The 14,026-nt window shown below is 40.2% G+C and overlaps 1 protein-coding gene across 1 annotated transcript in view; it reads right to left on the minus strand.

The window, feature by feature from the left end:
• The window catches only part of SF3A3 (splicing factor 3a subunit 3), a 72,328-nt gene that overhangs the window by 43,363 nt on the left and 14,939 nt on the right, over positions 1–14,026 (minus strand). The window contains exons 5-15 of the mRNA XM_007947666.2: positions 12,929–13,001; positions 12,406–12,497; positions 9,768–9,850; positions 8,949–9,087; positions 8,396–8,464; positions 7,897–7,964; positions 7,621–7,728; positions 6,743–6,812; positions 4,341–4,505; positions 4,120–4,230; positions 2,871–2,961 (exon numbers count right to left, since the gene is read on the minus strand). Of these exons, the coding sequence (XP_007945857.1) occupies positions 2,871–2,961; positions 4,120–4,230; positions 4,341–4,505; positions 6,743–6,812; positions 7,621–7,728; positions 7,897–7,964; positions 8,396–8,464; positions 8,949–9,087; positions 9,768–9,850; positions 12,406–12,497; positions 12,929–13,001 (1,069 nt within the window). The remainder of the gene's footprint in view (positions 1–2,870; positions 2,962–4,119; positions 4,231–4,340; positions 4,506–6,742; positions 6,813–7,620; positions 7,729–7,896; positions 7,965–8,395; positions 8,465–8,948; positions 9,088–9,767; positions 9,851–12,405; positions 12,498–12,928; positions 13,002–14,026) is intronic.

The raw sequence follows: 14,026 nt of genomic DNA on the forward strand, positions 1-14,026 counted from the left end.
TCCAGCCAAACAAAAGACAGGCATATGAGTAGAACATTTACCTGAGGTAGATACACTCCTTGGAGAGAACAATCATGGGAGAAAGAAGGGCTGCTAATGCACAGGGAGACAGCTCAGGGGGCAGGAGTGCATGGAGGGATGGATACAGGGAAGTGGCAACTATGGGGAGGAAGTGGGAGGGGAGCTGTTGTATTGTGGTAAACTGTGGTCAATGTCATGAGACAGAGTGTATGTGAACTGCTGTATGGAAAGTGAATTTTCTCTGTAAATCTTCACCCAAATCACAAAATAAAATAAAATAAAATAAAGAATGTTTCTGGGTACAGGCTTCCTAGCAGAGTGGGTTGCCTTTGGGCACTAATTGGTACAAGAGTCCAACATGAGATGGAGTAGCAGGCCTGCTGGCCCACAAAGCAGAAGCAAGCTTTTGGGGAGAAAGCTTCCTGGTCACCTTCGGGCATTAACTGGCAAATGCTGAGAGACCAAGGGAAGCAGAACTGTCTCAGCCTCAAAGGGTAGGACTATGGCCTCTCGGGGTGGAACCATCACAGCTTCCTAGGTTTTAAAGAGTCAGATGTTTACCAACTTGGTTCTGGAGTGTGGGGTTACTGTTCATGAGGGCCAGTAGGATGAAGCCACAGTTGCTGCCCAAAAGTGAGGGGGGCAGGGCTGCCATGTCCAAGGGGCAGAGGAAAAGGGCCTGCCCGGCTAAGGGGGTGAAGTTGCCATTTAGATGGTCTAAAAGACTTGGACCACCTAGTGAAGGAGATCTGTACAGGTGCCCAGTTGACAAGGAGTAGAATTGTGGTTAGTTAAGGTTATGTGTGAACTTTGCTGGGCCTGGTTTTGAGTGGTTGGGCAGTTGGTTGTAGTTATTCCCCATGATGAGATTGGTAATCAACTCCATGGTGGAATCTACTGGAGAAGCTGAGTAGGTGCCTTAGGGATGTGATCTGCTTCCTGCATATAACGAAAAGCTTTAGGAATGGTCTGCAGCTTTTGGCATGCTTGAAACCTGCATGTAGCCAAGTCTTCATTTAACAGCCTGTCATGTTTCCTGCCAATCCGAGTGTTGAATTCCTGCCAAGAGATTCCTGCCGATCTCTGGTGTTGAACTAGTGGCCTGTCATGTTGTACAATAATACTGGGACTGTGCCATTTATTTTGTCGACCCTGGGCTTGTTAGCCTCAGTAGCCAGCAACTGCCTGAGTGAAGAGAGACCTCTAGCTCCAATTGGGCAGGAGTAAGAGGCAGAGCTGAAGCCCAAGATCAAGGGGCTTTCACCCAGCCTCTAGAGCTGGCACTTTGAACTCAGACTCCCAGCCTCCAAATCTGTAAGAGAACAAACTGTTTGTTCACCCTACCCATTTGTGGTATTATCTGTTAGAGCAGCACAAAGTAACCAAAACAGTTTAGTACCTCTATACAATGACAAATATTGACTGGGATACAAAATAGCCAGTATTTGTTTTCAAATCTTGATAAATGGGGAAATGGTCTATCACAACAGAACAAACAATGACATCAGGTAAAAAGAATTTCAAAAAGAAAATGGGAATGATTAATAAGGTTATAATACAATATTGAGTTTGTATAGCTCAAGCAACACAAAGCAAAATTCATGCAAAACTGGCAGAAGTACAAGAAAGGACAAAAGTTAATTATAATAGGAAATGTCAACACGTCTCTCAAAATTAAAAATGAATAGATAAAAAGTATAAAATCCAAGACTTGAACACAGCAGGAAGTTTAAAGGAGCCTATATGGACAGAGAAGCACTTCTTTTCAGCAGAACAGAAACCTTTACAAACACTGGCTATTCAAATACCAGACACAAAGATACTATGTATTCTAAAGGCAGACACATGAAATTATCTTTTCTATTTTTATTTCTACTTATTTCTATTTCTATTCTTCTTAGCCCATGCACAAGTGTAATTTAACAAAGTAGAATGGTAAAATCTCTTACTCAGTCTAACTTAGTTGAAAGTAAAAACATGACAAGAGATAAACCAGAAAAAATTAAAAAGCCTGTGAGAAAGATGCCAACGGCAGATAAGCCAGCACTGTCAGGAAAACAGGAAGCCTTGGTTTCAGGACCCCTGTATGCTCTAACACACTCCCTGGCAGGCACGCCACATTACTCTTTCTCCAAGAGGTATTCTGCTGTTTTGTTTTTGCGTATCTGCCCTGTGGCCTCAGAAACAAGCTTACTGACCATTTCTATTTTTTCCTATGTATCAGTGGTTCTTCGTATGTTAAAAAAACATTCAGAAGCTATACATGCAAATATATGGGACTTACAATGTATTTGAGTCACAACAAAGCAGACTTACGACAATCTGGGGTTTTTTGGTACATCTTATTGTTAGTAAAAAGTTTTATATACAATCTCGCAGCACGTAATTTACTGATGTTTGTAGTCTTAGATGTTTATTCACAGGTGTTCAATGTTGTAATACATAAAGATACCGATACTGACAATAAAAAAAAATAATGAAAACTGAAAAAATGCAAAAGGAGGTACTCACCTTACGTCAGAACCAACTGACAGTGGACTACTTGGAACAGAACCCCATCATAATATAACTACCTATATAACCACTCACTCAAAATCTTACATACAGGGAAGTTCACAGACCTTAGGTTAAGAATTGCTACTTTATACTCAGCGTAGGACTCATCTCAAGGGAGGAACAATTAATACTACTGACTAACTCATTCTCCTCAAAAATGAGTAATTATATGGCTATTCTAGTTTTCACACACCCACAACCTACTGCCTTGGGCTTGATTCACCAACGTACTGGGACAAGGAGCTGTAGGACGGACACTTGGTGTGGCCTAGAAAACAACAGAGTTGACTTACAGGAGACAGCATCTTCAATCTGTGTCACATTAGCAAAGTGGGCAGTATTTGGGATGCCCAAACACCTCATGCCATGTGCATGACGCCATTCCTAGGAAAAGAGAGAAGCAAAAGGACAGTGTAAAATGGGAATAGTTGAACACTCATAAACCTTCACCTGACCCTATGCAAAAGACTCCACCTAAAGGCAGCATCGCTTTTGCAGGTGATGTCTGTAAACAGCTGGCTATGACTAGCAAGAGGCAGATAAGGAGGCACTGCATTTTTTGTCTCCCTGAGCAAACCTAGATCCTAGATCCAGCAGTTTTTCCGACAAAACCTTTGGGTCAGAATTATAGAAAACACAACTCTGACCAATCACCTCCATGCTGCAGGAAAGCCTGATGCAGTGCAGTCCAAGCAGTCCCCACCATCAGCTTGAGTAGCCTCATGTACTACTGGCAGGTCACCATCATGTTTACAAGTAAAGACAGTCTGTTTACCAAGTATGAGAAAAGAGGTGAAAGAGAGCAGGGAAAGACTGACGTAATGATAGTTTGGGCTCAGAGATGATAAACGGCCTGGGCTTTATCCTGTATACCAACTACAACTGACTGGAAAGGTAGTGTTGAAAAAAATTCAGAGACCACTCAAGAGCTCAGCAGGAAAGAGCCAGGATAAATTAGCAGTATTTACTGTGAGGGAAGGAGAGCGAAGTTCACATATATTTGCAATCCTAGGACTACGAAGTCTTTTCTGTTTTATAAAATTTTCCTCCAAGTACTAAGGATCAAAGGCAGACACAAAACAAGGGTAAATTCATTCCCTAGAGTACCACCCAACAACCCCTTTGTTGGGAAAGGTCATTTAAGTCCCAAAGAGGATGCAGTCAGTATCCTCTTAGTCCTAAGTAATGGGGATGGGGTTGAGAAATGACCAAGGAGTCAGACTGGTCTAAGATGTTGGTAGAAAGAAAAACAGAAGAAAGAAGTACAAGAACAAGCAAGAGAAAACTGAAATTAGGCAGCCGAAAAAGGCAGCAAATTAGGTTCAAAAAAGAGTGATAGATGAACCAGAAACTCTCAGGCATTATTCAAAGCTAGCACTGTTACCTATGGTCAAATGCCATACACGTAACTTTCGATCTGTTACCTCCGTAAATTCCCTTACGTTCTAGACACTCATGGTACTCTCAGGCTGCTCTATCCTCTTCCTTAAAAGTCTCATGTTAATACTTCACTTCCCAGGGAAATAGCTCTGAATTCCTTACAGCAAAGTGCCGCTGGAAGGCCTTAGGCCCTCGGTAGGTGTAGTTTCCACAAATCTCACAGTTGTAGTTGATATTTAGGCCATGAAGCTTATACAGCCAGTAGGGAATGGGCTAAAAGAAATCAGATAAGAAATGGTATTAGACCAATGTCTGCTAAGGGTTGCAGTGCTTTACAAATGGGGGAGGAGGGGGTGGCAGTAAGGAGTGGTGCTGGGACTTACTTTGCCATCCCAGCCAAGGGGCAGGTTTTTGGGGTTGTAGATGATCTCATTCTCTTCATCTTCACTTTCACTCTCACTGATTTGCTCTTCCTCCTCCTCTTCTCGCTCTTCTCCTGTCCTTGCCTGCTTGCGTTGCACATTTTCATGAGTGAGATGTCGCTGTTCCTAAGGCAGGTCCAGAAATGAAAGAGAGTCAGACAAAAAGCAATGCAGAATCAGAAGGGAAATTTCTTACTGTTTTCCCACAAACCCTGCTGACCCCTCATGCCAAGGATAAGATTTTCTTCCTTGGAGAATAAAAGAAAAGTCTTGCCTTCATTTCAGAAGCCCTTATCAGTAGGTCTTCTCTGATCCCACAAGAAAAAGTCAAAAGTTTTAGGTCATTCGCCTAAATTACTTATCAGACAGCACAGAGAATCACAGAACAGAGAATAAAGTCTCGTCTATTCTGTCTCTAAAATAGTTCCGGAGCTTGTCCTTTCTTCTCCTTTCCACTGTCATTGCCCTCACCAAAATGACCACCTTCAAACTTGTCCTGAGTTTTCCTATTCCACTGCAGCTCCCAATCTCCTGCCAGATTAGCTGCTTAAAAAGATAAATCTAATGGCACACTCTCCTGGATAAAGAACTTCTGGCTTCCTCCTGCGTATAGGACAAATTTCTGACATAGCTCTCATGAATTTTTTTTTTTTGACTACCCCATTCTTCACAAGGCACACTTCAGCCACACTGTATTTCTCACTACTTCCTGAACGTTTAATTTCCTTTCATAATGCTGTAGTTTGTACTTGCTGTTTCCTGTACTTAGAATCTTTCTTTTCCCTCTTTGTACTTATAGAACTCAACCTCAATTATGTTATAACATGTGCCAAATTACTTCTGCTTATCTCCCCCAACTAGAAGATGGGCTTTTCAAGGGCAATAGGCTGTGTCATATTCACTATTGTACCCAAAGATCTAGCACAATGCCTAGAAACTGAGATATGAATAAATGGTGAAATGGCAAAAATCCTATCAGATGAGAACTTTTGGAAGATATGTTGGCTGAAACTGATTTAAATTCCAAAGAGAATGGTGCCACCTCCTGGCAGGGAAAGCAAAAAGCTCTCAAAGAAGGAAGACAGTAGTGGGTACATATCATGTCAAGGGCACAAATTAACCTCCCAGCCATCTTCAGAGGACTGGCAACTCAGATGGCTACCCACCCTAGTATAGCCCAAGTTTACTATGGAAAATACATTGTTGTGTGCCATTGAGTTGATTCCAGTTGACCCTACAGGACGAATAGAACTGCCCCATAGGGTTTCCTAGGATATAATCTTTATTAGAGCCAAGTCTTTTCTCGCACAAACCATCTGGGTAGGTCCGAAACCCTGTTTCATTCTTAGAGGATCAAACTGGAATTAACTGGTTCTAACGGCCAAACTTCTGGGCAGCAGCCAACTGCTTAACTATTTGCCCCACCTAGGCAAATGTGGAGTATGTAAATGCCCATAATTTCTAATGTCTCCTTTAACTGAAAGTAGTTATAATAGAGGAAATCAACAGGTGACTAGTTTTACAGCTATCACAGGCGTGTTCCTTAAACCAAAGGCAACATGAAAATATGCATGGCAACTGACAGAGATATGTAAACTTCTAAGCCAGAGCCAACCACTCAACCACCACCTGGGCGTCCACAAAGAGAAAGGCTGAGAGAGCAGTTGGTGCTGCTGAAGCAGACATGCTCCGAAAGGCTAGTCTTCTCCAGGACTCCCCAAGACACTATTATCCTCTGAACGAGCACTGCCTTTTCTTCCATCTTCTCTTCCCTAAAAGAGGTTTATTTTCCTTCTACTCCTCTACCTTCCCTCTAAGATATCTTAGTATCTTAATCAGGCTAGGCCTTTTCCCACCCCTAGCCTACCCTTCAGTGCCTTCCTGAAAGAATATTCAAAGAGCAGCTTATGGCCAGCTTTATACCACTAACACTACAGCCTTAGTAAGTTTCTTACATTCCTGAGCATTTAAATAATGACTTTTCAGAATAAGTAATACAAAATGCTGCTGTGAGTAGACTTTCTTATTAGCCTCCTGAGCATCTGCTTCTTGGTTGTCTCCTGGATATATGGAGCTCAGGCATTCTTCTGGACACTACATTGAAAAAGGAGCTGATTATCCACACCAGGACCCATAAGAGATCTCTGGCCCCCTGGCAACTGGCCAACCTTGGGATTGTAGCTGACAATAGAACAGGGATTTACTGAAGGGATATGGATGCTGAAAGAACCCCATTTTCTGCTCTACCAGTTTAATGCCGATCCCTTTTCTCTTTTCAACCCTGAGAAAATATCCCGCCTGAGTTCATATCTCATTCCTCCACCTTCTAGCATTCACAGCCCTCAGCAGAGCCAGTTACTCACCCCGAGAATCTCTACATATTCATAGATCTGGGCTTCTAGGAAAGCTATGTCTTTGTTCCTCTCAGTGTCTCTGAAAACAAGAAAGGAGCTGTATTACTTGAGGGTTCTTTCACTCAATACCTTGCTCCCCATGTCTGGGAACATTTATTCCATAGTTACATTAAAAATTACAAGCACACCGAAAACAAATACTCTGTTCAGCTCAAGACTTGCTGATAGAACTACTAAGGTTATTTCTTGGAATGCATGGAAATTTCATCTTTGATCTCATTCTAGAAGGTGAAAGACTTATCAACACCATTTAAATTCCCATCATTATAATCTACAAAGGAAATGTGGTAGAGAAGAAAGAACTCTGGAATCAGGCAGACCTGGGCCCAAATCCTGGTCCTGTTGCTAAGTATTTATAAGAGAATGGATACATAATACATCCTTTCTGAATCCTTACCTATGAAAAAAATCAGTTTAACAAGTACTTTTCAGTGTTGTGAGAATTAGAAAAAACATACATTAAAAATGCCCTGTATAAGCACATGGATCAAGAATACATTCAACTGTCATTAGCAAAGATAAGCTTGGAAAAATAATTTTTGAAACTGTTGAACCTTTTAGTCTCCATAACCTACCATAGTAACAAAAGGCACCTAGAGCACCATTTAAACATTACAGACCATCCCCATCTTGATCTTCTGAGTATGGACTGCTCCTGGTTTTATATTAACAGTGACAGTATTCACTATCACTAGTGGAGAGAGAGTGGTCTGGATGTCTATAAACCAAAAATGATAAAACTGGCTTTAAAATCTCTGTTGTGGTAAAAATTCTGCTTAAGAATAAAATAAAAAGACATAAACAGAGGGGCCACCTCAGCCACTTACCGCTTGGTGCCCTTTGACTTGGGATTTTTGGCAAACAGGGAGGTGTCAAGTGACTCCAGGGATTTCCCTTTGGTGCTAAATAGTCTCTGGGCTCGCTCTTCTAGGGTCCTAAGGAGACAGGAAGGCAAAGGATACAGGGCTAGTCCATCATACAGATGTGCTCATTTGTATAGTGTAGGGTTATAAAAAGAATGAAATTAGAGCCACTTAGGAGATCTATCAAATAGACAGTAAATGGGACAGTAATGATTAAAAAAAAAAAAAAAAGTCTCCTACCCTCCGCATTTTAGGCCTAAGGCTAAGAGTGCAGATTTCAATCTGTCCAGACCCAGGGAGGCCAACTCCTGTACAAAAAAGAGACAATATACAATAGCATATAAGTAAATTTTTGGAAACAACAAACGCGCAAACCCAGGTCTTCTCAGCTGATGTGTGATTGTTCCTGAGGCTGTAGCAGAATTACACAGTCCATAGCCAATCTCCTAGCAGTAAGTTCAAACTCTCCAAAGGACTGACCCTATGGTCAAGTTCACACTTAACCATACTGGTACTGTTATATTACCTCCACCACAATTTAATGTAGTTAGAAGTATTATTATACAGTGTTCAAAGTAGCTATATGATTTTTTTCTTTTAATCTCCCACATTCTTTACAGATGCCTGGTCCCAGGACTTGGTATCTTACAATACAACCATGGCACTAAAAACAAGACAGCAAGTGGTCCCGCGGAAGGATGGGCAGGTAAGCTCAGTGTACTGGCTATAGGAAACATACCTCCCAGGAGGAGAAAGCAGAGAGGTCAAGATGGGCTCCAGCATGGGTCAGGGCACTGCTTGTCTCTTTCTGGCAAGAACAACATAACATTTATTGAAATCTAGGTTTAGGATGAAGGTAAGAGAATTATCTAAATTGCCAGCTGCTGACTGGCCCTTTCTCATACACATTTATGAATAAGGACCAAAATCTTACAAGAGCAGAGCAAAAAACTCAGATGGTCCACTCTCTCTCTGAAATTTCAGTAAAACTCAAGGTTATTCCCAGGAGTCAAGATACATAGTAGAGATTTCTAACACATAATGTAATCCGGTTTTGGTCAGTAGGAGCCACACAGCAGTAGTAACATGGCTGGTGAAAATCCTGAGTCCAGTCAATAGCAAGTGGGCCCTGGCAAATCTTGTTCCAAAGAACAAAGAGTGCATACATGGCCACAACTGATACAGAGGGGTTCAACATCTAATGCCCCTAATAGGGAAAGTGAGACTCAAATTAAAAGCAATGAGTTCAGTTCCCTGACATGTCCTCCACTCACACCTCTACTGAAGCTCACCGGCCATCCAGGAAAGGTACCATTCTCCCACTTCTTCTCAAACTCAGTTTGAATCTTTCCAAAAAGTTCATTCTGATCTTGGAGGGGCTTCACCCTATCAGTGTAATCCTGAAGGTACTCAAGCAGCATTTCTAGGTATCTATAGAGAAACATGCAATGAAGAGAAGACAAGGAGGGTTTCCAGTTTTGATACACTGTTATGCTCTGTAGAATATATTTGTAATTCTAGTATTAGTAGTATTTTAAACTAGCAATACTAGTTTGTTAAATGAGCTCATAATTGTTTTTTTCCCATTATGTCATTTCAATACTAATCTTTCCTACCTCTTTTTACACTCATGACATAATTCTAAATACTAAAGTTTCTATTAATTTCATACATAAAAGATTTCAGGTAAGCAAAGCTGGAAAAGAGAAATAGCTACCAGTGCAGATTATTACCCATGGGCATAACAACACAAACATAACTTCCCGTTTATACATCAGACCTAGGCACCTCGCTTCAGTTACAATCTGAAAATGTGTCATTTTCTCCTATTAAACTCCAAAGACACAGAGGTCTCTGAATAAGAGAACTCCAATATCCAAAGATAAAACTGAGAACAGTATGGGCATAAGATCATAGGTATGCCACATACACACATTTTTTCTAGAGCCAAGTACTATACATGTTTGAAAACCATGTCATTCCAAACCCCTATTCTCTAATAAACCTGGAAATCATGTATGCCTCTCAGGTGACAAAATTCATAACTTTGCCTTACACCTTCCTTCACATTAAATAATCTAAGCAGACGCCTGGAAACTATTAATGCCTACCTCTTATATTCTGCATTCTTCCTTTCTTTAGGAATGTCAAATAATTGGTCAAAGATAGATAGGTATGTAATATAATCCAGCTTCTGAAAAGAGATGACATAAGGTTCAATTATAATATAATCTCCATTAAGTGAGATCAAAACAGAATATTCCCGAACAAATAACAAGGCTCAGTCCACTTTAGTCTTCTTATACCCCATCATTCAATTACTGTATTAATTGTGGGTATGAGTCCACTGGACTAAGTAGCATATAAGACACATAATTAACTCTGCAAAACAATGCAAAAACATTTATTCAACATTTACTGCACACTGGCACTTGGTTAAGAATTCTGACATCCATTACATCCTAATGGTCCTGAAAGGTGCCATTTATTCACTCATACGACCACTTACTGAGCATCTTTGTACCAAGTATAGCAGAAAACAAGACAGGCCAGGGGCTTGCCCTCAGAAAGCTTAAAGTTTAGTCATTGCATTTAGAATATCTCCTCACAACTCCATGGGAAACTTATCTTCCTTGTGCCCTTTCCGAGAGTATCATTAAACTTTACTTCTTGCAATAAATTATTTTTTAATGTCTTATTCACATATTTTAGATAGTCCTTTTCTGGTAGATGTTGTTTTTGTATCTATTATTTACCTAGTAAAGTGTATGTATAACAAACGATCAAGATATGTATCTTTGATCCATCCACCTAGAGACAGCTGATCTTTGACAAAGGGCCAAAACTCATCAAATGGGGAAGAGACAGTCTCTTTAATAAATAATGCTGGCAAAACTGGGTATCTCCTGGAAGTGAACTCACTCCTATGGCTTCCAGCCAAATAACAGATAAGCATACAGGATGAATATTTATACTAGGTAGATACACTCCTTAGAACAATCAATCATGGGAGAACAGAAGGCCAGTATTTACACAGGGAGATAGCTTGGGGGCAGGCATGCATAGGAAAGAAGGACACAGGGAAGAAGTAACTATAGGGAGGAAACAAGAAGAGACCTGTTACATCGTGGGGACTGCAGTCAATGTCATGGAACTGCTGTATGGAAAATGAATTTTCTCTGTAAACTTTCACCCAAATCACAGTAAAATTTGGCGGAGAGGGTGGGGGGGGGTGTATATCCATCTGCAGAAAAATCAGAGAGGACCAATATCTCATACCATATAGAAAAATGAACTCAAGTTGGATCAAAGGCCTGAACGTAAAACCTAAAACTAAAGACTATCAAAGAAAAAATATGGACAAACTTAGGGGTCCTAATTCAAGGCAAAAATAAGGCCGAATATAACTAAAAACACATAAACATCAGAAGACAAAATAGATGACTGGGACCTCCTAAAAATTAGATACTTATGTACATCAAAAGATTTCACCAAAAAGTAAATAAAGAGAACCCACCACAGTCTGGGAAAAAAGCTTTTGGCAACATCATATCAGACAAGGGCTAATATCTAAAATTTATAGAAAACAAAATAACAAAAAGACAAATAATCCAATAAAAAGTGGGCGAAGGACATGAACAGACACTTCACCAATAAATATCCTCAGGCAACTAACAAACATATGAAGAAATGCTTGCAATCATTAGCCATTACCCAAATCAAAACCCACTGCCATCGAGTCAATTTGGACTCATAGCAACCCTCTTTGGGTTTCCAAGGTGGTTAATCTTTACAGAAATAGATAGCCCAGTCTTCCTTCTGTGGAATGGCTGGTGGGTTTGAACTGAACCACCAACCTTCTGGTTACAGTGATACATATCAAAACAACAATGAGATATCATCTCACACTACCACTAATGACAAAGTTTAAAAAAAAAAAAAACCCAAACAATAAACGCTGGCAAGGGTGTGGAGAGACTAGAATCCTCATACATTGCTAGTAGGGCTATAAAATGGCACAACTACTGTGGAAAATGGTATGGTGCTTCCTTATAAAGCTGGAAATAGAAATATCGTATGACCCTGCAACCCCACTACTAGATTTATATTCTAGAGAAGAACCATGACACAAATAGATATATGCACACACCCATGTTCACTGCAGCACTGTTCACAACAGCAAGAAGATGGAAACAACTGAAATGCCCATCAACAGAATAAGAGATCACAAACTATAGTACATACACACAACTGAAAACTACGCAACGTTAAAGAACAATGATGAAACTGCAAAACATCTCATAACATGGATGAACTTAGAGGCCGTTATGTTGAGTGAAATTAAGTTAATCACAAAATGACAAATATTGTATGAGACCACTATTGTAAAGAGTCAAGAAAAGGATTTCACAAAAAAAAGAAATATTCTTTGTTGGTTACCAGGGATGGGTGGGGAAGGGAGGGCAACCCACTAACTAGAGGGTAGATATATATTAACTTGGGTAAAGGGAAAGGTTGAAAAAAAAGTATGCATTTGTGTCTTTCTTTTTTTATATTTACAAAAGTAATAATGTCCTTGTGTGTTCACTGGAGAAAACTGACTTTCATTTTGAATATTGTTTCATTCCAAGAAAGTCTATCACCTCTTTAACATAGTACTTAGAGAATGTAAGAGACTTTTGTAACAGCTTCACGTCTAGTAGTCCCAGCCCAGTATCCTGACTTACCACCCTTTTTCCCATGCCTCACCTCAGATGCCTTCAGATTAATGTATTTGAGGTAACAGTCATGGAGATCAAGGTAACGACCATATCCCTCTTCATCTGTGAACTCCACCAAGTCTGAAGGAATCAGAAACATCAATCATTTAGGTACTAAAGACCACTTTCTTGGACTAGCCTTTTCAAATGGAAGCTTTGCTCCTTGTTCCATGAGGCAGTGCATCATTAAAATGTCCTCCCTATATTCCCAAAGTAAACTTACCTCAGATCTCTCTTTGGGCCAATGAATTTGAATTAGTCTAGCACAAAACAAATATCTCGGCCAAGGCCAATTCTGGATGTCAATCTAGTCCAGAAATTACCAAAAAGAAACAAGCAAGGGAAACTGGCAACAATTTTCCTGGGGAAATTGTTGAACTGATGAATGTTTTGTTGTGTATATTTACACTACCAAAAAAGAAAAAATTAATTGGGGCCCTGCTTTCCAGGGCTCAAAGAGCAAAAGCTTATACTTCTGTCAGTGCTGTAGAGGGATGTTAAACCCTACTTACTCTGTGCCTCTTCACTTGGATTCTCTCGAGCCTTCAGGAGCTCCTCAAATTCCACTGACATTGGCACACAAATCTGAGGGAAAAGAGAAAACTTTAGGTGGATTCTTCAGTACAAAAGCTCTATTGTCAAAGGAATGGGCAGTACAGAAAGTTGGACTTCTGATGCTTTATTTGGTCTTGATTTCTCAACAGGGGCCTACTGGTTTCCAATTTGCTTTTTCCTTTCTCTTTTATATTGACTAAGAACTAACACATGCTCACAAAAACTCTAATGCTACAAAAAGACAGAGTGGAAAATGAAAAGCTTCCTTTATTAACTCTCTTCCAAAGAGTTAACTACTATTAACAATCTAAGCTATATACTTCCAGATGTTTTTTCCTGCCAAGGGTTCCCAAATTTGTTGCACATTAAGTTACCAGGGCAACTTTAAAAAATCCTGATACACAGATGGAGGAATGGATAACCAAAGTATGGTACATACATACAATGTAACACTAAAGAATAATGCAGAATCCACAAAACACAAAATACTGCATAACTTGTAGAACATTAAGCTGAGTGAAATAAGTCAACCACAGAAGGACAAATATTGTTATTAGTCCACTACTGTAGAAAGTCAAGGAAAGGTTTATATATGGAAGGAAACTTTGTTAGTTACCAGGAACGGGAGGGAAGGGGGCTGGGAATTGCTAGATAGATAAGAGAAAAATATTGATTTGGGTGAAGGGAAAGGCAATATACCAAACGCAAGTGACCAACACAGTAACACTAAGGAAAAGGAAGACACAGAGAGGTACACAAGAGGTACAGACAACAAAAATAAACACTTTTACAAACATAATATTGCATTATCAGTAACAACAAACATTAATCTATGGGTAGACACATAGGTAGAGAGGTAAATGATCAGGTATGTCCAGGCAAAATGGAATATACCATGACTATATATAAATTTGGGAGCTCTGGTAGCATAGTGGCTAAGACACTTGCCTGCTAACCAGACGGCTGGCAGTTCAAACCCACCAGCCACTCCTCGGAAGGAAGGTTGGGCAATCCTACTTCCGTAGTGATACTGCCTCGGAAACCCAAGGAGGGGT

The sequence above is a fragment of the Orycteropus afer genome, unplaced genomic scaffold (assembly GCF_000298275.1).
Source record: "Orycteropus afer afer isolate SDZICR_OR568_19922 unplaced genomic scaffold, OryAfe1.0 scaffold00192, whole genome shotgun sequence".
Classification (NCBI taxonomy): Eukaryota; Metazoa; Chordata; class Mammalia; order Tubulidentata; family Orycteropodidae; genus Orycteropus; species Orycteropus afer.